The following is a 25,621-nucleotide window of genomic DNA, read 5'->3' as shown; positions in this document are numbered from 1 at the left end:
CTATATCGACCATTCAGGGGTGGTACAAAAATCTCTCCAGAAAGTAAGAGAAGGACTAGCCCAGCGAAAGAGAGAACAAAAAGCCCAACAAGGCTGGTTTAAATCTTGGTTTCAGCGCTCCCCCTGGTTGACCACTTTGATTTCCACCCTCCTGGGTCCACTCATAATATTAATATTGTTACTGACCTTTGGTCCATGCATTTTAAACCGTCTGGTCTCATTTATTATGGAGCGCCTAAATACCATCCAAATTATGGTATTGAGACAACAGTATCAGTCAATTTCACAAGGTGAAGAGGACGATTCCTCTACTTGAACAACAGACAGGGGGGAAATGTGAGGCTGTCATGGCTAACGCCATGGCAGGCAGCCTAGATTAGGAGTAGGCCTGGTTTCCCAGGGTAACATAATTATCAGGCCTCCTTGAGCCAGCCAATCAACATATGCCTAGCCAGAAAAAGGGGAACCTATCAGGGGAAAGCTGAAAGCCCCACCTTGGGCCAACAAAAACTACCTTGCAACTGTGTAACCAATCCACTTATGCCAACTACCCACTGTGTAACCAATCCGCTTGCGCCAACTACCTGCTGCTTGTTTTGACCTAATAAATACCTGAGAGAACTGGGGCTCGGGGCCTTTTGTCCTCACATACCTGGTGAGGGCGGGAGGCCCTGGCTCAAGTCAGTAATAAATTCCCCTATTGCAAGTTGCATTGTTTTGAGGAGTCTTCTTTCCCGACCGGGGACTCGGACTACGGGCAGAACAATCCACATTTCCTTTCTGGGTGGTGTGGGGAAGCCTCTCTGACCACACTCCCTGGACAGTGTCCCCTGAGCCCTCTTCAGGCCCAGAACACTTGCCTGGCTCCGATGGGCATCTCCTTGAGCCCCGTGGGCTGTAGGACAAGATTGTCTGGGTTTGAATCTCAGCTCCTGCATTTGCTACGAATCTTGGGCAAATAGCTTAACCCATCGACACCCATATTTCTTAATCTTAGAAAAATCTGAATTTATAGGATTTTAACTCCTTTTGTAAAATAAGGATGTGAATGATAGTTTGTAGTGAACAATTAGTAAGAAAAACAGAAAAGGTATGGTGCAGTGCTCAGTTAATATTCAGTAAAGGTCAACTACCTTTGACTCTCTTCTGACCTTGGTTTTTTCTCTTATAGCCTAAGTCAGCTCTGTCCCCTCCCATGTCAAGCTTCTCATTTTTGTGCTTTTCAGGGCTTCCTCTTGGATGGACTCCTATCAGTGTCTATATATGTCCCACTATGTGTTTCCTGAAACTTGGGTCCCAGTGCTATCTGTTCTAGAACATTCCATCATTATGAATAACAGGTATTTGCTTGCATTGGCCTTCATGTGCATACATGCTAAGTTGCTTCATCGTGTCTGACTCTTTGCAACTCAGTGGGCTGTAGCCACCAGGCTTATCTGTCCATGGGATTCTCTGGGCAAGAATATTGGAGTTGGTTGTCATGCCCTCCTCCAGGGGATCTTCCCGACCCAGGGATTGAACACATATCTCTTACATCTCCTGCACTGGCAGGCGGGTTCTTTACTACTAGCACCACCTGGGAAGCCCCATTGGACTTCAAAGAGCGGAGTTTATCGAGAGTTTTAGAGGAGCATTTTAGTACTCTGTGCGGGATAAGACCGAGACTATGCCTTCTTGGATTTGTCTCTCCAATAGGTAGGTTGCTAGAAGTTTCTGCATATTAGGGAGACAGGCACCCAAGGAGTAGAAGCATTTTTTTCTCAGCCTCTCACCTGAGGTCTTTGCTCCACCCGTGAGACTTATTGCCCTCTCCCAAGTCAGCATTTAGGGTCAGCCGTCCCTCCCTAACGACTGTGTCCATGTATCTCAGGGGCCAGGCTGCTGGTGTCACTTTTGCAATGCTTTCATTCCAGCTCAACCAGTCACTAGAAATCAGCTTTAGAAAACAGAAAAGCCTCTATGTCTGGCCCAGAGCCTCACCCCCCTCTTCTCCTGCCCCTGGGAACCTGGTTTCCGGAAAGTGCTGCCCTGCCACTTCTCAACAGGCTGCACCCTGATTTGTCTCTTTGGTGCCATGGGGGATCATTAACTTCTGCAACTACCCACACTTTTCAAATGATGCAACGCTTACTATCACTAGGTGTACCTTGGTCCCCTGCAGTGACCGCAGGGGGCCGGAGGGGGTGTCTGTTATAGACCAGCAGGTGGGGCTTGGAGGCCCCACCCTCTCAGATCCTCGTCTTTCCCTCTCTCTTATTATTTCAGCAGGCTGTGAGAAGTTAATCTTCCTCTCCTGCAGCAGCTTTGCTTCTTTTCTATTCTGAGAGGAAGCCAAAACGAGAAGACCCCAGGTGGCCATGAACTCTGCCATCACCAGCTGTGAGCACCCCAACCCCTTGGTGAGTGCTGGTAGAAGAGAGGGGATGATAGCGGTGGGGGGTGTGTTAAGTATTAATTTCTCAGTCCTGTCCGACTCTTCGCAACGTCATGGACTGTAGCCCACCAGGCTCCTCTGTCCACGGGATTCTCCAGGCAAGAATACTGGAGTGGGCTGCCATTCCCTTCTCCAGGGGATCTTCCTGACCCAGGGATCAAACCCAGGTCTCCTGCATTGCAGGCAGATTGGTGGGGTAGCCGAAAAGAGGAAAGACTCTGGAGAAAGGTCCCAGCATGGAGTCCTAATGCTGATTCATAAGCAAGGTGGCTCGTGTTCTAAGTGAGACTTTGAATTGTTACAGCTGTTCTCTTGCCGCCACCCTCACAAGGCAAAGATTCCACCCTCGGTGCTAAACTCCGTGAAAGAATTACAAAGGAAGAAGGGAGAGCTGAAAGGTCCTCTTTGTTTTACTCTGTTGAATCTAGGTGTTTGTTTTCCAGGCTTGTCAGCATTATGATTTCTTTGATCAGAAACCCTTTCTGAAGCAAAGCAAAGAGAAAGAGGAAAGCAGAGAGAGAATGAGGGTCCAGGAGTGGGGAGTTGACTGCACCGCCCCCCCACCCCCGACCCTCACAGACCTGTGGGCAAGGGCAGACTTGAGGTCACCTTCGGGAACAGCGAGGGAAGAGGCGTCTTCCACATACAGGGAGCGAGAGAGGCACTGAACTTCTGTTGACTGAATGGCTGAAGTCCCAGCATTGTTTGCTTCCTTCAAGCCAGCGAAGCATGCACTTCTTTTACATACAAGGAAGCTGAGGCCCAGGGAAGTAAAGTGACAATAACCAATCTGGAGGCCTCTCCAGCTAGTCCTTGAGCCCTGCTCCCACCATTCTTTCCAGCCTAGTTTGGCCCCCTAAAAACAACCGGGGGGGGGGGGGTGGGGGGAGCTGACTGAGGGGGGACCCTCTGCCCACCATAGCCAGACAGAGCCTCTCCCCACCAGGCCCAGCCATGGTGTCTGTGGGACAGGTGCCATGCATGAGCCTGGGCTGGGCCCTCAGAACTGTCCCCTGGAGCCCGGCTGCCAGACCTTGCCCACTGCTAATCAGCCTTCTGGTAAAGAGACTGTGGCTGACTCTTCTGGAAAATTGTGACAGGCACCTCAGAGAAATTTCCTCTCTTCTCAGAATTCCTACTGCTGAAAGTAAAAATTCAAGTGGGCAAATTTAAAGCTTAGTTGGCTTTATTTTTTAAATTATTATTATGTCTTTTGACCACACCTCGTAGCATGCAGGATCTTAGTTCCCCTACCAGGGACTGGACCCAGGCCCCCTGCAGAGACAGTGTGGTATCTTAACCACTTGACTGCCAGGGAAGTCCACTCTAATTGGCTTTATTCAGTGATTCATGAAATGGACAGCATACCATCATAGAAGATAGATGGGAGCTTTGAGGAGCTGTACCAAATGGAGGAGTTTTATAGGCAGAAGGAGGCATGGCAAAGTTATTCTATCAAAGAGTGGATTGTTTCAGGCCAAGTCACTTTCCTGAAAAGCAGCCGTCTACCAGGCAGATCACTTCATTAGTTCTGACCAGATAATTCAAGACGGAATAGCAAAAGGTTACATTCCTGTAAGAGACCAAAACTGCATGCAATTAATTAGGTTAGGTATTAAGTCTTGGTTGGCTGATATGGGCTTAGCATTAGTTACTCCATTTTGGACCTTTAAAAATTTTTTTAAACACTCTGTTACCATCTCATAGACGCAAAAAAAAAACAAACAAAAAAAAAACCCAACTTGGGAAATAAGTTGAAGACTCTATTTCTGAAAGCTGTGATGTTTTCCACATCTTTAGCATACCTGAGGCCAATAGGGAGTGGTAGGGTCTGGGCACATATCTATCTTTATTCAGTGAACTGTCTTTTCATTTTCCTCAAAGCCTCGATCTCAGCACCCAGATTAAAAGGCCACTTTTCTGAGATGTTTTGGTTTTCCTGTGCATATTGCTTTGTTAGAACCTTCTAGGGATATAAACATGGGGAAGACAGATTCCCAGCCATGTTTGGAGAGACCTGGACAATCCCAATGGCTAGAGTCAGTTGACTGGAAGTGTTAGGAAACAAACCTAGGGGGCAAGTTGGGGAGTGGGAGGCTGTGTGGGGGATGGATAGAGTCAGAGGGCCAAGGGATTCATTTCCCCCCAGGAATCCTCCTTCCCACTGCTGTTCCCTCTGTGCCAGTCTCCTCCTGCTCTGCTCCAGGGAGACAACAGGCTGTCCCTGAACACACAGGAATGCATGCCAGCAACTGCTCTCGACCGGAGAGGAGAGTTCCATTCTCCCATTTACAAGGGGACCTGGGACAAGCCGTGTAATCTCACTGAGCCTCAATCTCCTCTCTGGAAACTGGGTTGTGAGAATCAAACGAGAGGATGCACTGGAAGCTCTTTGCAAACTGTAAAGCGCCATAAAATGCCACACCTCAACGAATGCCTCTTTGAGCAAGTGTTTTCGTGAAATTACAGCCCATGTGTTGAGCTGATAGACTCTTCCAATCAGAAGAAAAGCTTGTGGCCCATCTTCTCATACCAGTGCTGACTCATGGGGAAACTTCATTAAGAGTTTATTCTTCCTTCAAAAAGGGGCTTAGAGGCATTCTTCTGCCACTATGAGTCAAAGACTTAAAAACAAGTTATTTATTTGGCCATACCAGGTCTTAGTTGCAGCATGTGAACTCTTGGTTGAGGCATGTGGAATCTAGTTCCCTGGCCAAGGATTGAACCTGGACCCCCTACACTGGGAGCTCAGAATCCTAACCCCTGGGCCACCAGGGAAGTCTGAGAGTTACAAAATTTTACTGACCAGGGATTTCCCTGGGATAAAGTCACTTCCCTCATCTGGATATGTACTGAGGTGGGGCTTTTTCCACCTCCATCTGGGAAGCCCCTGCTCTACAATATCTCTGGGACGTCACGTTTCCATGTATATCTTTAATATGCTAGTGACTCATCTCTGACACACAGGAATCTTAGCCCACTTGTACCTTCTTATTTTACTTTTTGTCCCAGCACTTTCTGTAAGTGACACAAAGTGCTTTACAGCAAAAGACGTATTTTGATCAGGCCGTGTGCTTTCTACCAGCCATAGCTGACATGTTTCACAGAAGTCACACTCTTATCATAGTGAGGAACCAGCTGTTCTCAAGGAAGAGAGCTTTTCTCCACTCTTAAGTTCTAATTTTTTTTTCCATGTTGAGCCTCATACAAGGACAATTTCCCAGAAAAGTGTTGTAAAGCAATTACAGAAGTGGTTTCCATAACCTCATCAGATCCAGATTGATATCCAGACAAAACTTAGAATATTCAGAGTCATCAGGCTGAGAACACTCTTTGAGTCATTGACTTTTTTTTTTAAAGATTTTTTTCTGATGTGGACCAATTTCAAAGTCTTTATTGAATTTGTTACAATACTTCTGTTTCATGTTTTGTTGTTTTGGTCACTGGGCATGTAGGATCTTAGCTCCCTGCCCTGGGATCAAATCCTCACTCCCTGCATTGGAAGGCAATCTTAACCAGGGGACCACCAGGGAAGTCCTGAGTCATTCATTGACTCCTAAATGGGGGGGGGGGAGGCCCCAAACTAACATCCCCCCTACTGTCCCCCCCTACCCTCCCCCCACCCCCCGCCCCTTCGCCTTTCTGAGAATTCCAAGGGGTCTTGGGAGAAGATATGAGGTGAGTTTGCTAGAGCTGTACCTGCCTGAGTCATGTGAGCTCATTCACAGGCACACATAACAGGAAGCCACATACACTTCTGAGCATTTTTGCAACCCTCCCAGAGTCAGAAGGGGACACGGAGTCTGAGAGAGGGGAAAGTGAAAGTGAAAGTGAAAGTGAAGTCGCTCAGTCGTGTTGGACTCTTTGCGACCCCATGGACTGTAACCCACCAGGCTCCTCAGTCCATGGGATTTTCCAGGCAAGAATACTGGAGTGGGTTGCCATTTCCTTCTCCAGGGGATCTTCCCGACTCAGGGATCAAACCCGGGTCTCCCTCATTGTAGGCAGACGCTTGACAGTCTGAGCAGTGATGTGCTAATGGCTGCCAAGCAGGGGACAGACAGACCACCGCGGCCCCAGTTCAAACTGCGCGCTCTGTTGTTCTGTGTAGCCTCCGCAGCGTCAATCAACCAGCCAGCCAATCAACAGCCACTCTTTTTTCTTCTGCCCCTCCTCTTTTCTTCAGCAGGTTCTGCTGCTGCTGTGCCTATTGACTGCACCATGCGGTCACTAAAACCTCGCGATAAGTGCTCCGGAGTTCCCTCGGGCATCCTCCAGGCTATCTTTGGCTTGGCCTTGATCTGCTTAGGCAAAACCACCCTTCTTTCACATCCAACCCAAATACCAAAGCTGCATCAGTACAGCCTTCTTTTCAGGAATCCAAATAGATCAGCATAATGTTTCCAAAGAGTTCTCACCAGTTATGGATTTATTTTTAAAAGTTGATGAGAGAATCTTCATGGTCATTAATTTATACATGTGTTCATTTATTTATTTTCTCACTCAACAGATTGTGCTGTGAGCACTAACTCTGTGCTAGCGATGGAGTAGAGAAGTTATGGGACTTTATGGCCTTTTAGATGAGGAAACGTGTTTTATGGCTGTGAGGCATGCCTGGGGCTGTAGTCTGAGGCAGGAGAGAAGTCAGGGAAGGCTTCCTAGAGCAGGTTTGGGAGGCATGCTTCCAGGCATTGCTGAATAGATGAGTAGAAGCAAAACTCTTACATTTAAGTTTCAGAAACTAAATAATATATTCATGGGCAAATGCTGCACTGAGCCCCAAGAACAGGGTGACTCTGCAGACCTGTGTTGTGGCTGACTCAGTCCACCCACTCTCTGCAAGCCTGACGCAGCCCTGAGCTCCTCCCACTGCCTGGACCTCAGTGCCCTGGGATATTTTCTCCATCGCCAGTGATGGGGCCCCCACCTACTGGGAAGGAGTTGAGATCCGGTTTGCCAGTGCTCCATCCCACGGAAGAGGAGGACTGGCTTCCTCTATCTCCACGTGGAGATAGCACATCCATCCCACCCAGTCCCCACTTCAGACAGAACTGTCCTTAGTTGCAGCTTCCCTGGTGGGATCTGAACAATACTCTTAAAATGGCAGTCCTTAACTGGGGGTGATTTTTACCCTACTGGTGACATTTGGCAATGTCTGTAGTCATTTTGGGTTGTTAGAACTGAAGGTGCGGGCAGGGGCTTGCCACTGGCATCTAGTGGGTCCAGGTCAAAGATGCTACTAAATATCCTGGAGTGCATTATATAGCCCCAACCCCTGCCATATACACATACAACACAAGGAAGAATTATCCTGTCCAAAATGGCAATGGTGCTGAGGTTGAGAAACCCTGTCTTAGAATATAATGTTCCCTAGGGCCGTCTTAGCAGCAGCAGCAGGGACCAGTGCTGTCCTGGAAGTGGTAGGGGACAAACACCCAGTTCTTGAACTGGTGACTTTCTTGCTTCTCTCCACTTCAAAGCAACTGGTGACCCCTTCCCCTCCACTCATCTGCTTCTCCTTCTCCAGAGCAGGGCCACTGATCCTTAGGGAGAGCAGCCATCCTTAGGGAGCGATCCTTAGGGAGAGCCCACAAAATTGTGGGCAATTCTGTGCCCACAATTTTGCTCCCATTTCTTTCAAAATCAGAAGGAAAAAAAAAAGTTTTAGATGAAAGAGAAAATTTTTAGTATATAATAATATATCTTTATATCAATATAGTCACAAAAAATAGCAGATTTCTTCTATAGGAGGAGCCCATAGCATTGAAGTGATTAGCATTCCCAGGAGTCATAGTGCAGCTTCAGTTCAGAACATGTTCTTTGAGGCTGTGCTGGAGTAAAGGGTGCTTGACCATGGAGGTTGGTCTTGGTATAGGTGCCTTTAACGTCTTTTCCAGAACTTCTCTGTGAGAAGCCCACACTATTTTCAGGGCACCCTGGCTGTGCCAATAGGCAGAACCTGCTCTTCTTCTGTGGTCTGACCAGGGCCTAGGACCCTGCTGGGGCTTGTCACCTAATTGCCTGATCTTCATGCTGGTGGCCTTACCCCCCCTCTGGCCATACTGAAGACATTGTTTTCCTGTTCCTCTCACCTACAGCTGCCCGAATGTCACTCAAGTGTGAGTTAAAAGCCTTTGAAACATGGGACCAGAAGCTTATCATAGTTATAGCAAATAATATATTTACTGGGCAGGCTTACTGTGCAGATCACAGAACTATGTGCTTCATGCTCTGTTTTTTTCCCCAGGTTTATTAGATGTAATTGACATATAACATTGTGTAAGTTTAAAGTGTCTAAGACATTGACCTGATACAACTATATGCTGCAAAATGATTACCACCATCAGTTCAGGCACTCAGTCATGTCTGACTCTTTTTTTTTTTTCCAACAATAATTATGGTATTTATTTAAAGTAATACATTTACAGCCAAAATAGTTCTACATTGTACATTTCACATTTAACCAACTTCATAAAAATACTTGAAAACAGCTGTACCCACAGATTTAGACTATTAAATTATTTCTTTGCCCATTCTTCTCTCTCTTTTCTTTCCCAAATAACCTCTTTCAGATATGGTTCAAGTTAGAATTTATCCTCCTCATATTTTGTCCACTGCTCTTTAGGCAGGATTTGCTGCCTCATGCTGAGGTCCAGTGCTCTCTTAATGTGAAACACTCTGTCGTTATAAAGGTTCTCAGGTAGCCTTCTTATGGCTTCTTCTACATCGTCATTCTCATATATTGTGTCATCTCGCATGAAGCCCAGTTTATTGAACCTGACAGCATTGTAATGCCATTTTCGAATACCCTCCAGCCACCTGCTTGATGCTGAAACAGCTGGCCAGCCCGCCATATTGACCTGACACTGTGTCTGACTCTTTGCAACCCCATGAACCGCAGCACACCAGGCCTCCCTGTCCATCACCAACTCCCGGAGTCCACCCAAACCCATGTCCATCGAGTCAGTGATGCCATCCAACCATCTCATCCTCTGTCACCCCCTTCTCCTCCTGCCCTCAATCTTTCCCAGCATCAGGGTCTTTTCAAATGAGTCAGCTCTTCACATCAGGTGGCCAAAGTATTGGAGTTTCAGCTTCAACATCAATCCTTCCACTGAACACCCAGGACTGATCTCCTTTAGGATGGACTGGTTGGATCTTCTTGCAGTCCAAGGGACTCTCAAGAGTCTTCTCCAACACCATAGTTCAAAAGCATCAATTCTTCGGCTCTCAGCTTTCTTTATAGCCCAACTCTCACATCCATACATGACTACTGGAAAAACCATAGCCTTGACTAGACGGACCTTTGTTGACAAAGTAATGTCTCTGCCATAGCAGTTATTAATAGATTCCTAGATGTCGCTAGTGGTCAAGAACTGCCTGTCAATGCAGGAGACTTAACAGATCTGGGTTTGATCCCTGGGCCAGGTAGGTCCCCTGGAGGAGGGCATGGCTACCCACTCCAATATTCTTGCTTGGAGAATCCCATGGACAGAGAAACCTGGCAGGCTATGGCCCGTGGGGTCTCAAAGAGTCGGACACAACTGAAGTGACTTAGTGAGTTAGCAGCAGTTATTAGTAGTTAGCACCTCCATCACGTCATGCAGTCACCACTTCATTTTTGTGCTGAGAACATTTAGGATTTACTCTCTTAGCAACTTTCAAATATATAATACAATTATTAACTATAATCACCACACTGTACATTAGTTTCCCAGAACCTATTCATGTTAAACTATTTGTTTGTATCCCTTGAGTAACATCTCCCCATTTCTTCATGTTCCAATTTAAATTTTTCATCTATGAAGTAGGTGTTATTAACATTTTTGTTACACAGATCAGAAAAATAAGGCTTATACATGTCAATAATTTGCCCATGTTTGGTAAACTATATAGCCAATAAATTAGAGGAGAGAGTTTATGAGTTGAAGTTACTTTGTAGTAACCTTAAAGGAATGTAACTTGGCTATTGACCCTGCTGCTACTGCTGCTGCTAAGTCACTTCAGTCGTGTCCGACTCTGTGTGACCCCATAGACGGCAGCCCACCAGGCTACCCCGTCCTTGGGATTCTCCAGGCAAGAACACTGGAGTGGGTTGCCATTTCCTTCTCCAATGCATCAAAGTGAAAAGTGAAAGTGAAGTCACTCAGTCATGTCCGACTCTTAGCAACCTCATGGACTGCAACCTACCAGGCTGCTCTGTCCATGGGATTTTCCAGGCAAGAGTACTGGAGTGGGGTGCCATTGCCTTCTGTGGCTATTGACCCTAGAACATTCTATATGCTCTACACTTATTTACATTTGTGTTATGTCCATTCATTCCACCATTTACACAGTCTACACTGAGCATTGGGGTTGTTCTAGAAGCTGGGACAACAAAGGAGAGTAAGGCACAGTGAATGCATCCTAGGAATTCAGTTCCAGCAGCAGAAATGGATAAGGAAATAGTCCATTGTAATAAACACATTATGATAAGGGCTTTGGCACAGGGCTGGCCTGTGGGAGCATAAACACCGGCAGCTACATCATCTGGGTCAGAATCCCTATTTCCTTGCACTTTTTCTTGAGAAACCCACTTTTCTTTCTTTCTCTTTTTTTTTTTTGGCTACACCATGTGGGATCTTAGTTCTCAGACAAAGGATTAAACCCTTGCCCTTGGCAGTGAAAACATGAAGTCCTAACCACTAAATGAATCATCAAGGAATTCCTCTGCCCATTTCCTGACCATGGAGTTGATCCCCTCTTCCACAAAGTTTATTTTCTGTTAGGGCTTGCTGCAGATGTGTAATATAAAAAGTCACTGGTCTTTTGAGTCTGAATCTAGAAACCACAAGCTGGCCAGCATATATCACAATACCATTGTTCTTGCTTCTAGAAAGCTGTCCATCTGTCTGGTTGTAATAAGAAAGGGAAACTAAGCAGGAGCCTCTGGGGCTCCTGGGCACAGAAGCCTTTCCATGTCCCTTGTTCTCTGTTTGTGGGGAACAGACTCCAGCCTCCATGACCTTCCCTGAGTCCCAAAGGGTAGATTCAAACCGTTGCTAACCAAGGAAAGGAGGGGATTTGGAGATAACAGAGAGCAGCCAGGAAACAATAGTGCAGGCTTTGGGCAAGGTCCTGGTTCCACCTCAAGAGATAAAACAATATCTTTCGAGCTCTTTAAAGAACTAAAGTAGAAGCAGTGACAGACTTTATTTTCTTGGGCACCAAAATCACTGTGCATGGTGACTGCAGCCATGAAATTAAAAGACATTTGCTCCTTGGAAGGAAAGCTATGACAAGCCTAGGAAGCATGTTAAAAAGCAGAGATATCACTTTGCCAACAAAGGTCCATGTAGTCAAAGCTATGGTTTTCCCAGTAGTCATGTATGGATGTGAGAGTTAGACCACAAAGAAGGCTGAGTGTCAAAGAATTGATGCTATCAAGTTGTGATGCTGGAGAAGACTCTTGAGAGTCCCTTGGACTGCAAGGAGATCAAACCAGTCAATCCTAAAAGAATCAATCCTGAATATGAATTAGAAGGACTGATGCTGAAGCTCCGATACTCTGGCCTTTTGATGCAAAGAGCCCAATCACTGGAAAGGACCCTGATGGTGGAAAAGATTGATGGCAAAAGGAGAAGAGGATGACAGAGGATGAGAGGGTTAGATAGCATCACTGACTCAATGGATATGAATTTGATCAAAGTCTAGGAGATAGTGAAGGACAGGGAAGACTGGCATGCTGCAGTGCATGGGTTCACAAAGAGTGGGACATGACTTAGCTACTGAACAGCAATAACAAAAGGACTAAAACCCCCCAATAAATAGAAGATGTCACCATTCTTTTTATTTATTTGTTTGTTTTAATTGAAGGATAATTGCTTTACAGAATTTTGTTGTTTTCTGTCAAACCTCAATATGAATCAGCCATAGGTATATATATATCTGCTCCCTCTGAACCTCCCTCCCATCTTCCTCCCTATCCCACCCCTCTAGGTTAATACAGAGCCCCTGTTCGAGCTTCCTGAGACATACAGCAAATTCCCATGGCTATCTATTTTACATATGGTAATGTAAGTTTCCATGTTACTCGCTCCATACATCTCACCTCTCCTCCCCTCTTCCCATGTCCATAAGCTTATTCTCTCTGTCTGTTTCTCTATTGCTGCCCTGCAAATAAATTCTTCAGTACCATCTTTCTAGATTCTGTATATATGCATTGGTATATACCCACTCCAGTACTAGTACTCTTGCCCAGAAAACCCCATGGACAGAGGAGCCTGGTAGACTGCAGTCCATGGGGTCGCTAAGAGTCAGACATGACTGGGCGACTTCACTTTCACTTTTCACTTTCATGCATTGGGGAAGGAAATGGCAAACCCACTCCAGTGTTCTTGCCTTGAGAATCCCAGGGCCAGGGGAGCCTGGTGGGCTGCCAACTATGGGTTCACACAGAGTCGGACACGACTGAAGTGACTTAGCAGCAGCATATGATATTTATCTTTCTCTTTCTGACTTACTTCACTCTGTATAATAGGCTCTAGGTTCATCCGCCTCATTAGAACTGACTCAAATGCATTCCTTTTTATGGCTGAGTAATATTCTATTGTGAATATGTACCACTTCTTTATCCATTCATCTGTCCATGGACATCTAGGTTGCTTCCATGTTCTAGCTATTGTAAATAGCACTGCGATGAACAATGGGATACATGTGTCTTTTTCAATTTTGGTTTCCTCAGGGTATATGCCTAGGAGTGGGATTGCTGGGTCATATGGTGGTTTTATACCTAGTTTTTTAAGGAGGAAGATGTCACCATTCTTCATTCCAGATTAAAGGAACCTCAAACTCATAAGATCGTGTGTGTTAGTCACTCAGTCATATCTGACTCTTTGCAACCCCATGGGCTTCAGACAACCAGGCTCCTGTGTCCATGGAATTCTCCAGGCAAGAATACTGTAATGGGTAGCCATTCCCTTCTCCAGAGGATCTTCCCAACTCAGGGATCAAAGCTGGGTCTCCTGCATTGTAGGTGGATTCTTTACTGTCTGAGCTACCAGGGAAGCCCAAGAACAAGGTTCTCATCAGATTACCTGAGAGCAGATTATAGCAGTGCCCTGTACACAGTCTTCTCTTGTGTTGTCGGAAGAGGGTGTTTGCTGGACCAGTGCGTTCTCTTGGCAAAACTCTATTAGCCTTTGCCCTGCTTCATTCCATACTCCAAGGCCAAATTTACCTGTTACTCCAGGTGTTTCTTGACTTCCTACTTTTGCATTCCATTCCCCTATAATGAAATGGACATCTTTTTTGGGTGTTATTTCTAGAAGGTCTTGTAGGTCTTCATAGAACTGTTCAACTTCAGCTTCTTCAGCATTACTGGTTGGGGCACAGACTTGGATTACCATGATATTGAATGGTTTGCCTTGGAAATGAACTGAGATCATTCTGTCGTTTTTGAGATTGTATCCAAGTACTGCATTTCAGACTCTTTTGTTGACTATGATTCTTACTGCATTTCTTCTAAGGGATTCTTGCCCATGGTAGTACATATAATGGTCATCTGAGTTAAATTCACCCATTCCAGTCCATTTTAGTTCGCTGATCCCTAAAATGTTGATGTTCACTCTTACCATCTCCTGTTTAACCACTTCCAATTTGCCTTGATTCATCGACCTAACATTTCAGGTTCCTATGCAATATTGCTCTTTACAGCATCAAACTTTACTTCCATCACCAGTCACATCCACAACTGGGTGTTGTTGTTGCTTTGGCTCCATCTCTTCATTCTTTCTGGAGTTAGTTCTCCACTATCTCCAGTAGCATATTGGGCACATACCAACCTGGAGGGTTTCTCTTTCAGCGTCCTATCTTTTTGCCTTTTCATACTGTTCATGGGGTTCTCAAGGCATGAATATTGAAGTAGTTTGGCATTCCTTTCTCCAGTAGACCATGTTTTGTCAGAACTGTCCACCATGATCTGTCTGTCTTGGGTAGCCCTACATGGCAATGGCTCATAGATTCATTGAGTTAGACAAGACTGTAGTTCATGTGATCAGATTGGTTAGTTTCTGTGTCATAGCAAATATCTTCTTCCAACAACACAGAGAAGACTCTACACATGGATATAAGCAGATGGTCAACACCAAAATCAGACTGATTATATTCTTTGCAACCAAAGAAGGAGAAGCTCTATACAGTCAGCAAAAACAAGACCAGGAGCTGACTGTGGCTTAGATAATGAAAACCTTATTGCCAAATTCAGACTTAAATTGAAGAAAGTAGGGAAAACCACTAGACCATTCAGGTATGACCTAAATCAAATCCCTTACAGTGGAAATGAGAAATAGAGTCAAGGGATTAGATCTGATAAACAGAGTGCCTGAAGAACTATGGATGCAGGTTTGTGACATTGTACAGGAGGCAGGGATCAAGGCCATCCTCAAGAAAAAGAAATGCAAAAGGGCAAAATGGTTGTCTGAGGAGGCCTTACAAATAGCTGTGAAAAGAGAAATGAAAGGCAAAGGAGAAAAGGAAAAATATACCCATTTGAATGCAGAGTTCCAAAGAATAGCAGGGAGAGGTAAGAAAGCCTTCCTCAGTGATCAGTGCAAAGAAATAGAGGAAAGCAATAGAATGGGAAAGACTAGAGATCTCTTCAAGAAAATTAGAGATACCAAGGGAACATTTCATGCAAAGATGGGCACAATAAAGGACAGAAATGGTAGGGACCAAACAGAAGCAGGAGATATTAAGAAGAGGTGGCAAGAATACACGGAAGAACTATACAAAAAAGATCTTCATGACCCAGGTAATCATGATGGTGTGATCACTCACCTAGAGCCAGGCATCCTGGAATGTGAAGTCAAGTGGGCCTTAGGAAGCATCACTACAAACAAAGCTAGTGGAGGTGAGGGAATTCCAGTTGAGCTATTTCAAATCCTAAAAGATGATGCTGTAAAGTGCTGCACTCAATATGCCAGCAAATTTGGAAAACTCAGCAGTGGCCACAGGACTGGAAAATATCAGTTTTCATTCCAATCCCAAAGAAAGCCAATGCCAAAGAATGTTCAAACTACCCCACAATTGCACTTATCTCACACACTAGCAAAGTGATGCTCAAAATTCTCCAAGCCAGGCTTTAACAGTACGTGAACCGTGAACTTCCAGATGTTCAAGCTGGTTTTAGAAAAGGCAGAGGAACCAGAGACCAAATTGCCAACAACTGTTGGATCATCGAAAAAGCAACAGAGTTCCAGAAAAACATCTGCTTTTTTGACTATGCCAAAGCCTTTGAATGTGTGGATCACAACAAACTGTGGAAAATTCTTCAAGAGATGGGAATACCAGACCATCTGACCTGCCTCCTGAGAAATCTATATGCAGGTCAGGAAGCAACAGTTAGAACTGGACATGGAACAACAGACTGGTTTCAAATAGGAAAAGGAGTACATCAAGGCTGTATATTGTCACCTTTCTTATTTAACTTTTGTGCAGAGTACATCATGTGAAACACTGGGCTGGATGAAGCACAAGCTGGAATCAAGATTGCCAGGGAAAATATCAATAACCTCAGATATGCAGATGACACCACCCTTATGTCAGAAAGCGAAGAAGAACTAAATGAAAGTGAAAGTGATGAAAGTGAAAGGAGGAGAGTGATGAAAGTGAAGGAGGAGAGTGAAAAAGTTGGCTTAAAACTCAACATTTGGAAAACTAAGATCATGGCATCCAGTCCCATCACTTCATGGCAAATAGATGGGGAAGCAATGGAAACAGTGGCTGACTTTTTTTGGGAGGGGCTCCAAAATCACTGCAGATGGTGACAGCAGCCATGACATTAAAAGATGCTTGCTCCTTAGAAGAAAAGCTATGACCAACCTAGACAGCATATTAAAAAGCAGAGACCTTACTTTGCCAACAAAGGTCTATCTAGTCAAAGCTATGGTTTTTCCAGTAGTCATGTATGGATGTGAGAGTTGGACTATGAAGAAAGCTGAGCACCAAAGAATTGATGCTTTTGAACTGTGGTGTTGGAGAAGACTCTTGAGGGTCTCTTGGGCTTCAAGGAGATGCAGCCAGTCCATCCTAAAGGAAATCAGTCCTGAATGTTCATTGGAAGGACTGATGCTGAAGCTGAAACTCCAGTACTTTGGCCACTTAATGGGAAGAATTGAGTCATTTGAAAAGACCCTGATGCTGGAAAAGATTGAAGGCGGGAGGTGAAGGGGATGACAGAGGATGAGATGGTTGGATGGCATCACCAACTTGATGGACATGAGTTTGAGTAAGCTCCGGGAGCTGGTGATGGACAGGGAGGCCTGGCACGGCAGCCCATGGGGTCACAGAGAGTTGGACACAACTGAGCAACTGAACTGAACTGTACATGGCCTGATCTTATTAGCAGCCCCACGCTTGAGCCGTTGCTATGAAACTTCTCACCAAATCCCTCTGGGTGGAGACACATGGTTTTCGAGGGCAGGAGCCATTGTGTTCCCCTTTGCCTGGCAAAGCAATGAGCTATTCTTTTCTACTTCATCCAAAACTCTGTCTCTGAGATTTGATTTGACACTGGTACATAGAGGCCAAACTTTTGGCATCAAAATGCACTTGATTCTTCTTGAAATGCTCAAACGTGTTTTTGTCTTTTTCCCAGCAGAGGGGTGATGGTGTGCTCAGCTCCCATGAAAGTGACAAAGGCAGAAAGAAGGATGGCCAGCTCAAGACTCCCAGCAGCAGCCACCTGGCTTATGGCATCCTGGATTTCCCACCATGGTATCTCTGTATCTTCTTGGGGATCCAGGTAAGGCCACACAGAAGCATTGGGTGCAAGGAGGCTCTGTCTCAAAAGGCACATCAACACACATGGATCAAATTAGTCAAGATCTAACTTCAGTTGCTTATGTTCTTGGCTTCCGTATTGTGAACCTTTTGGGGACTCAAGGCTCCTCCAGGCTTTCTTTTCTCCCAAGGAGTTTGGGGATGGGGGCAGGGAGTTAGGGGAAGTTTCTCCCCCATGTTAAGCTACTAGGTCACATCAAGGACACCAACTGGGCCATTGTGAGGTTTTTTTTTTTTTTTTTCCAAGATGCCAATTTTAATTTGTTTGGAAACAACTGAAATGTTTGATAACCAGTGCTTGGGGAATATTGGAAAACAAGCATTGTCAAACACTTGTTGGAATGTTATCTGGTGCAACTTTTCTATTTACTGGTAAAATACATGTTATTTAACCCAGGCCTTAATGCTTAAGAATTTCTCTGTAAAGAATTCCCCAGTGGTCCAGTGGTTAAGAGTCCATCATTTCACTGCCAAGGCATGGGTTCAATCCCTGGTGGGGGGAACTAAGTTCCCACAAATCATGTGGCCTGGCCAAATTAAAAAAAAATTTTTTTTTAAACAATTTCTGTCTAGATATGCTGGCAAGACTTGTTAAGATAAGTACAAAGATGTTCTATTGATTAATCATAAAATCACAACAACAAGCAAAACCCAGAAACACCCCCAAAATATCCATCTTGGAGAACTGTGGCATATTCTAACAAATAATTTTTTAATGTAGCTGTTAGAAATAGAAAGATATATTTACCTTACAGTTAAAAAATGATCACCAACATAGATTAAGTGAAAAAAGTCAAGTAAATAACTGTGTATAGTGTGATCTTTTCTTATGTTAAAGACTAACAAACAAAAAAAGAGAACAGCAGAAATAAGTATATGTAGTAATTTTTGCATGTCTTGAAGGAATCATAAGAAACTAATAGAGGTATTTAACCTTGGGTTGAGGAACTAGAAAAAGGAAAGTAGTTTTCAACTTTCACTATTTGTTTTGTAACTTTTTGTAGCTTGAATCTTTAATCTCATAGATGGATTTGTTTTCATTTTAATCCCAAAATGTTCAATGTGGAATATCAGGGGTGGGATATACTTTTCTGTTTTCATCCTTGTGCTTTTCCACAAAAGAAGAGAAGCAAATGTCTTACTATTTTTAAAAATATTATTGTGAGCCAATAAAATGGATAATGCAGATACTTTATTATGAAAGGGTGTTGAATTTTGTTAAATTTTTTTTCTGCATCCATTGGGGTGATGTGATTTTTATTTTTCATTTTATTAATATGGTGTATCATATTTATTGATCTGTACATATTTAACATTCCAGGGATAAAAATCCTACTTAATCATGGCATGTGACCCTTTTAATGTACTATAGAATGCTGTTTGCTAGAATTTCATTGAGCATTTTTGCATCTATATCCATGAGGGATACTGGCCTGTAATTTTCTTTCCTCGTAGGGTCCTTATCTTGCTTTGGAATCAGGGTTATGTGAAAGTCGCTCAGTTGCGTCTGACTCCTTGCAACCCCATGGACTGTAACCTGCTAGGCTCCTCTGTCCAAGGGATTTTCCAGGCAAGAATACTGGAGCCGCTTGCCATTTCCTTCTCCAGGGGATCCTCCCAATCCAGGGATCAAACCTGGGTCTCCTGCATTGCGGGCAGATTCCTTATGGTCTGAGCCACAACCCCATCAGGGTTATGCTGGATTGTAAAATGAGTTTGAGAGTGTTCCCTCCTCTTAAATTTTTTGGAGGAGTTTGGGAAGGCTTGGTGTTAATTCTTCTTTAGATATTTGATAGAATTTGCCAGTGAAACCATCTGGTCTTGGGCTTTTCTTTGTTGGGAAATTTTGATTACTGTTTTAGTTGCCTCACTAGTCATTGGTCTGTTCAGATTTTCTATTCTTCATGATTCAGTCTTGGCAAGTTGCATGTTCTAGTAATCTATCCATTTCTTCTAGATTATCCAATTTCTTGGTGTGTAATGTTACTATTGTTTTATGGTACTTTGTATTTCTATTGTATCATGTCTCATTTTATTTGAGTCCTCTCTCCTTTTTTCTGAGTTTAGCTAAGGGTTTGCTTATCTTAAAAAAGCTCTAGTTTTGTTGATTTTTTCTATGGTTTTTCATTTCATTTATTTCTGTTCTGATCTGTATTTTTTCCCTCTCTTCTTCAAACTTGAGACTCAGTTTGTTCTTCCTTTTCTAGTTCTTTGAGAAATAAAGTTAAGTTGTTTATTTGAGACCTTTTTTCTTTCTTAATGTAGGTATACATTGTTATAAACTGTCCTCTTAGAACTGCTTTTGCTGCATCCCATTAGTTTTGGTATGTTGTATTTCCATTTTCATTTGTCTTAAGTTATGTTTTATTTCCCTTTTGATTTCTTCTTTGACCCATTGGTTGTTCAGGATGTGTTTCTTAATTTCCACCAATTTGTGTCTAGTTTCCTTCCTCTTATTGATTTTCAGTTTCAGACCATCGCAGACAGAAAAGATTGTTGGTTTGATTTCAGTCGTCTTAAATTTCCTGATGCTGTTTTGTGACCTAATGTATAATCAGTCTTGAAGAACGTGCTCAGGCCTTCCTGGTCAATGGTCTTGCCCTCACCTTGTGCCTTATTTTAATAATGAGCCTCTTGTCTTATTCCTTTTCTTAAGGCCACTTCCTTGGTTCCCGTTACATCCTCCTGCACTGTGTCCCTACCTTGGTTTCTTACCTAGAACAGCAGTTCTCAGCCCCAGGGTCCTGCCTTTGAAGCCCAGACCTTCTGGTTGTGTCCCTGCTTCTTGCTGCCAGGGCTTCCTAGTTCCTGCCACTTGCCTGGATCTCCTCTGAGACCAGCGATTGAGCCTCCAGTGGGAGGAATAGGATTAGGCGGAGTAGGCAGCCACAGCATCTCTAAGTCTGTCTCCTCTCTCTGCTCTGCCCACAGCACTTCCTCACGGCCCTAGGGGGGCTTGTGGCAGTGCCGCTCATCCTGGCCAAGGACCTGTGTTTGCAGCATGATCCCCTGACCCAGAGCTACCTCATCAGCACCATTTTCTTTGTCTCTGGCATCTGCACTCTCCTGCAAGTATTTTTAGGAATCAGGTAGGTAAAACTCCTCCCCATGGATTCTGACTTTTATCTCCCAGGGTAGCAATAAGATTTGCTTGGCTTGTAGCCTGAGATGAGTTAGAAAGCTGGTGTGACATGATAGAGGGAGCAAAGGATCAGAAATAAGCACCTGAGTTGAAGTCCCAGCTCCAACATTTACTATCTACATTAGCCAGAGTTCTTGGTTAAAGGAATACAAATAGCTACAGGTAGCCATGCTTGAAACCTTTTACCTTTGCAAATTCTACAAGGCTTGTGGCTAGTGAACACACTGTGGGGACTCCTCCCTGGACTTTAGAAGGAGCAGTGCAAGTGAGGGAATCTTCACTGTAAGTCTGCTTGTGACCTAATCTGTGCCAGGTCTGTGCCCAGTTTTGGAGATGCAGAGGAACATGGAAAACATTCCCTACGATGTGCTTCTGTCCAACCTGTCTTGTGAGAAAATTACTTGAGAGGAAAAATTACTATTTATTCTTTTTTTCCTTCCAGTTGTAATTGTCAGACAACACTGTATAAGTGACAGCATGAGGATTTGACTTACATACGTCAAGAAATGATTAGCGCAGTAAATTTAATGAACATCCATCATCTCACATAGATACAAAATTAAAGAAACAGAAAAAAAATTTCCTTCTGATGAGAACTCAGGATTTACTCTATCATTTATTTATCCTTTGTCAATTATCTGAATCAAACTACAAGTGAAGGCTGTTACAAGGTGGCTGATTATTCCAAGATAGGCTGCCTGTAGAGAGTACCTAGAGAATATTCCTTCCTAACCTAGTCTTCTTGCCTAAATCAAATCAAAGACTCTTTCCAAAGTGCTGCTTTTGCAAGTCATTTACAGGAGATATACCAGTGCTTAAGGTCTCCTATTTTTGTTGAGGAGAGGGGTTTAGAGCCTACATCTTTGTCAGATTATTTCCCTTCTCTCTCTTCCTTCTTTTGTCATCATCTCTGAGAGCCAAGATTTCTTCCAAACCCCCCACCAAGCACTGAGAGAGGTTTAAGGTTTGGTCTGGTCTGTTTCTCAAGTCCCTGAAATCCAGGCCCCCTCCTACCTTCCCAGGATCAACCCCTGGAGTGACAGGTGCCGCAGTAGCGAGGCCTTGCAGCCACCTGCCTGGACACCCAGGAGGTCCCACCCCTGGGCCGCCCCGTGGAGAGTTACATACACAAGGCTCTTCTGGATGGGGGAGCTCCTTGCCTTAAACTGAGATGGTGTTCACTATAATAATGGAAAAAGGTTGATCTTGGAAGCTGGGGGCCTGAATTCTAGTTCTGGCTTCTGTGTTGTGGGAACCTGCACAAGCCATTCACCCTCTCTAAAACCCAGTGTTCTCATCTGTAAAATGAGGGAGTTGAAGTGTGTCGTATCTGTAAGTCCTTTCATCTCTAATATGTGGACACCTGTGTTGTTGACAGAGAAGATGATGCAGTACTATGTTCCAACTGGAATCTCAGTACTGAGGGTGCTTGTGGGCCTCGCCTTTTGGTAAACCCTGTGAGAGGTGTAACAAAATCAGAAGATAGAGTTAAAAGGATCTGTTTACCTAAACATGCAAAGAAAGAGGGAAATAAAATTAAGAAATAAAGCCATGCTAATGTCTTAGACTAAGATGGGGACAGGAATACACCTGAGATTATTTCCCCAAAATAGCCTTCCTGTTTGGAGACTAACAAGTACAGTAGCTCATTAGAGACATTAGAAATTATAAAACTAGCTGATAGCCTGTGAATCAAAGGCCTAGTAGATTTGATTGCAGGTTATCAGATAAACAGTATTTAATGATGTACTTTTTTAGACTGTAAACAACAATGCTGATACTGCAATAAGATTTCAGAAGGTGTTAATGATTAAAACCATGTTAAATAGTCAAAGGGAATGATAAGAGGCAATAACGGCTTCCCGAATAAGAGCTGGAGAGCGCAGTGCCCACTGCGGAGCAGGCAGCTGCAGCCCTGGGCAGAGGGATGGCTGCCTCCCTGGTGTGACTTTAGGGTCTTGGGTGGATCTCCCAAGGCCCTTCCCACTGAGGTGCTCAATTCTGAATTTATGTAACCATTTGTTTCAAAAGAAAGCGTTAAGTTTAAATGCTGTCACTAAAGGAAATGAAATATTGACTGTGTAATTCTGGGTCTTAATTCCATTTCTGGAATTATTCATTTTTACCTAGGATTTTCTTTTTCTGGAGTGGTTCCAAGTGATATATCTCCCTTTTTATTTTCCTGGGAATGTCTCAAGTGTGGAGACATTCAGATCTGGCTTCTATATAGTCTTGCCCAAATCAGCCTGGGTCCTTTTCTTCCATGGACTTGCCTGCAGCTGGGCCCTGATCTGCCCGAGCTCTGTATCTGTTGCTAGGTTCTGCAGAAAGTCCATGCCCGTCACCAGAGGTCTGCAGCCACCTTGCCCTTGCCTCAATGACAAACCGCACAAGCCACCAGATGTGCCATTGGAACTCTGTGCTTGCTAAGTCGCTTTAGTCATGTCCCATTGTGACCTTATGGACTGTAGCCCCCTAGGCTCCTCTGTCCTTGGGATTCTCCAGGCAAGAATACTGGAGTGGGTTGCCATGCCCTTCTCCAGGGGATCTTCCAAACCCTGGGATCAAACTTGGGTCTTCTGCATTGCAGGCAGATTCTATACTGCTGAGCCACCAGGGAAGCCCGCGAGAGAAATACATCTTATGTAAACTGATAATCATTTATCTAGTTAAAGATAGCAAAAAGAATCAAAGAAATGTTAAAGGTTATTTCTGGGTGATACATATTATATATGAAAGATATGTACCAATATTGTATGTGTGCTGATAAAGTTTATCTACTCAAGGGTTAAAAAAATGATTAGAACAAGATGTTAAAAATTATTTCTGGGTTGTGGAATTATGTTGATTTATGCTTTGTATTTTTATTTACCATTAATTTTTCTTCAGAGTCCATGTGTTGCTTTATAACTGGGAGAAATAAGAACCATTTAAAACTCTTTCTTAGAAAAGTATCAGGGCATGTTTCTTGAGCCCCACACCCTTTGAATCTTTCAGTTCAGTTCAGTTCAGTGACTCAGTCATGTCTGACTCTTTGTGATCCCATGGACTGCAGCATGCCAGGCTTCCCTGTCCATTACCAACTCCTGGAGCTTACTCAAACTCATGTCTATAGAGTCGGTGATGCCATCCAACCATCTCATCATCTGTTGTCCCCTTCACCTCCCGCCTTCAATCTTTCCCAGCATCAGGATCTTTTCCAATGAGTCAGTTCTTCTCATCCGGTGGCCAATATATTGGAGTTTCAACTTCAGCATCAGTCCTTCCAATGAATATTCAGGACTGATTTCCTTTAGGATGAACTGGCTGGATCTCCTTGCAGTCCAACAGACTCTCAAAAATCTTCTCCAACACCATAGTTCAAAAGCATCAATTCTTCAGCACTCAACTTTCTTTATAGTCTCCCTCTCACATCCATACATGACTACCGGAAAAACCATAGCTTTGGCTAGACAGACTTTGTTGGCAAAGTAATGTCTCTGGTTTTTAATATGCTGTCTAGGTTGGTCATAGCTCTTCTTCCAAGGAGCAAGCGTCTTTTAATTTCATGACTGCAGTCACCATCTGCAGTGATTTCGGAGCCCAAATAAAGTCTGTCACTGTTTCCCGTTTCCCCATCTATTTGCCATGGAGTGATGGGACCGGATGCCATGATCTTAGTTTTCTGAATATTGAGGTTTAAGCCAACTTTTTCACTCTCCTCTTTCACTTTCATCAAGAGTCTCTTTAGTTCTTCTTCCCTTTCTGCCTTAAGGGTGGTGTCATCTGCATATCTGAGGTTATTGATATTTCTCCTGGCAATCTTGATTCCAGCTTGTGCTTCATCCAGCCCAGCATTTTGCATGATGTACTTTGCCTGAGAGCAAAAGTCCAGTAGACTGCTCATTACCATCTTGGAAGTGGGGCTGGGAGATATGGCTCACGGCTCCAGGCTTGAGACAACCTCCCAGATTCTGCAACCTTTGTCTCTTCACCTGCTTTTATCTCTGTTTTCCCAATCTGTTTCCCTGTGGTGGTCAGCATTAAAGCCCTTAGAAGAAAAAAGAAAAGAATAGGTGTGCAAATCTGTGGGGCAGATCAGAAGGGAGGACTGGAGCAATGTGGGTGGCTGTCAAAGGCACTCTCAAGGCAGTAGGTAGTGATGGCTTTAAAGAAGACAGACACACAGCCTTCTCCTACCAGAGAAGGAGATCTATCCCCTCCCCTTTCTTCTAGGCAGAGGCAAGCACTCTCATCCCTCCAAGCTGATTATTTAGCTATTTTCCCCTGAGTCTCCTGGTCATCATTGAGTGTTCGCATTATAATGTTGTTGTTTAGTCACTAAGTAATGCCTGACTCTTGAGACCTCGTGGACTGTAGCCCACCAGGCTCCTCTGTCCATGGGATTTCCCAGGCAAGAATACTGGAGGGGGCTGCCATTTCCTTCTCCAGGGGATCTTCCCAAACCAGGGATCAAACCCATGTCTCCCGCCTTGGCAGGTGGATTTTTTGCCACTGAGCCACTAGGGAAGCCTGCACATTATAATGACTGCGTGTTTTCTCTAAAATTAATATCTTTTAAAAAATACTTTAAAGTTTCTGTTTATTTTCATTTCAACGATAAACTCCCTGCCTGTTGGTATAAATCTCTTCTTGATAATTTCATCGCATCAGGTAGCTATCAGCTTCATCTTGATGGACTACCCCCTGGGGCTCTCTGACTTGCTATAGTCTGGAACAGTCGATACGTGTGCCTGGTGTATATTAGACGTGTCATCTTGAGATGCCTCTTTACCCTTATCCTGGCAATTCTCTTCATGTCTATTTTCAAGTCTAGATCTCTTGATCCCAGGCCTTCCTCTTCTTTTTGGTGGAACATGATTACACAGTAGTTCCCTCGGAGACCACATGGGAGATAAATTCTGTAAGACTCTTCATATGTGAAAATATCTTGATCCTATTCTCATATTTGATTGATAACTTGGCTGGATATAGAATTTTAGGTTGGAAATAATTTTTTTTTTTCAGAATTTTGAAATCATTGTTCCCTTGCCTTCTAGTTTCCAGTGTAGTTTTAGGAACTCCAAAGTATTATGCAACCTTCCCCCTTCTGCTGCAGGATTTTGTACAAGCCCAAGTTGTGCTGAGTCTATTTAACTGGAAGAGATCCATTTAGTCATAGTGTCTTAACATACAAGATTGACTATGATCATCCTACTGTTACAACTGTTCAACTAGGCTTGACT

The 25,621-nt window shown here is 43.9% G+C and overlaps 1 protein-coding gene and 1 pseudogene across 1 annotated transcript in view; one reads left to right on the top strand and one right to left on the bottom strand.

Moving 5' to 3' along the window:
• The first annotated feature begins 2,285 nt into the window (after positions 1-2,285).
• Positions 2,286-25,621, top strand: part of LOC122674248 (solute carrier family 23 member 1-like) — a 57,022-nt gene continuing 33,686 nt past the window's right edge. Inside the window, exons 1-3 of the mRNA XM_043872433.1 lie at positions 2,286-2,399; positions 17,073-17,216; positions 20,186-20,343. Of these exons, the coding sequence (XP_043728368.1) occupies positions 2,358-2,399; positions 17,073-17,216; positions 20,186-20,343 (344 nt within the window). The 5' untranslated portion in view covers positions 2,286-2,357. The remainder of the gene's footprint in view (positions 2,400-17,072; positions 17,217-20,185; positions 20,344-25,621) is intronic.
• LOC122674252 lies at positions 8,944-9,288 on the bottom strand (annotated as a pseudogene).

This window comes from Cervus elaphus, chromosome 18, assembly GCF_910594005.1.
Source record: "Cervus elaphus chromosome 18, mCerEla1.1, whole genome shotgun sequence".
Lineage (NCBI taxonomy): Eukaryota > Metazoa > Chordata > Mammalia > Artiodactyla > Cervidae > Cervus > Cervus elaphus.
Note: the sequence above shows the minus strand (reverse complement) of the source record. Positions and strands in the feature narration are given on the sequence as shown.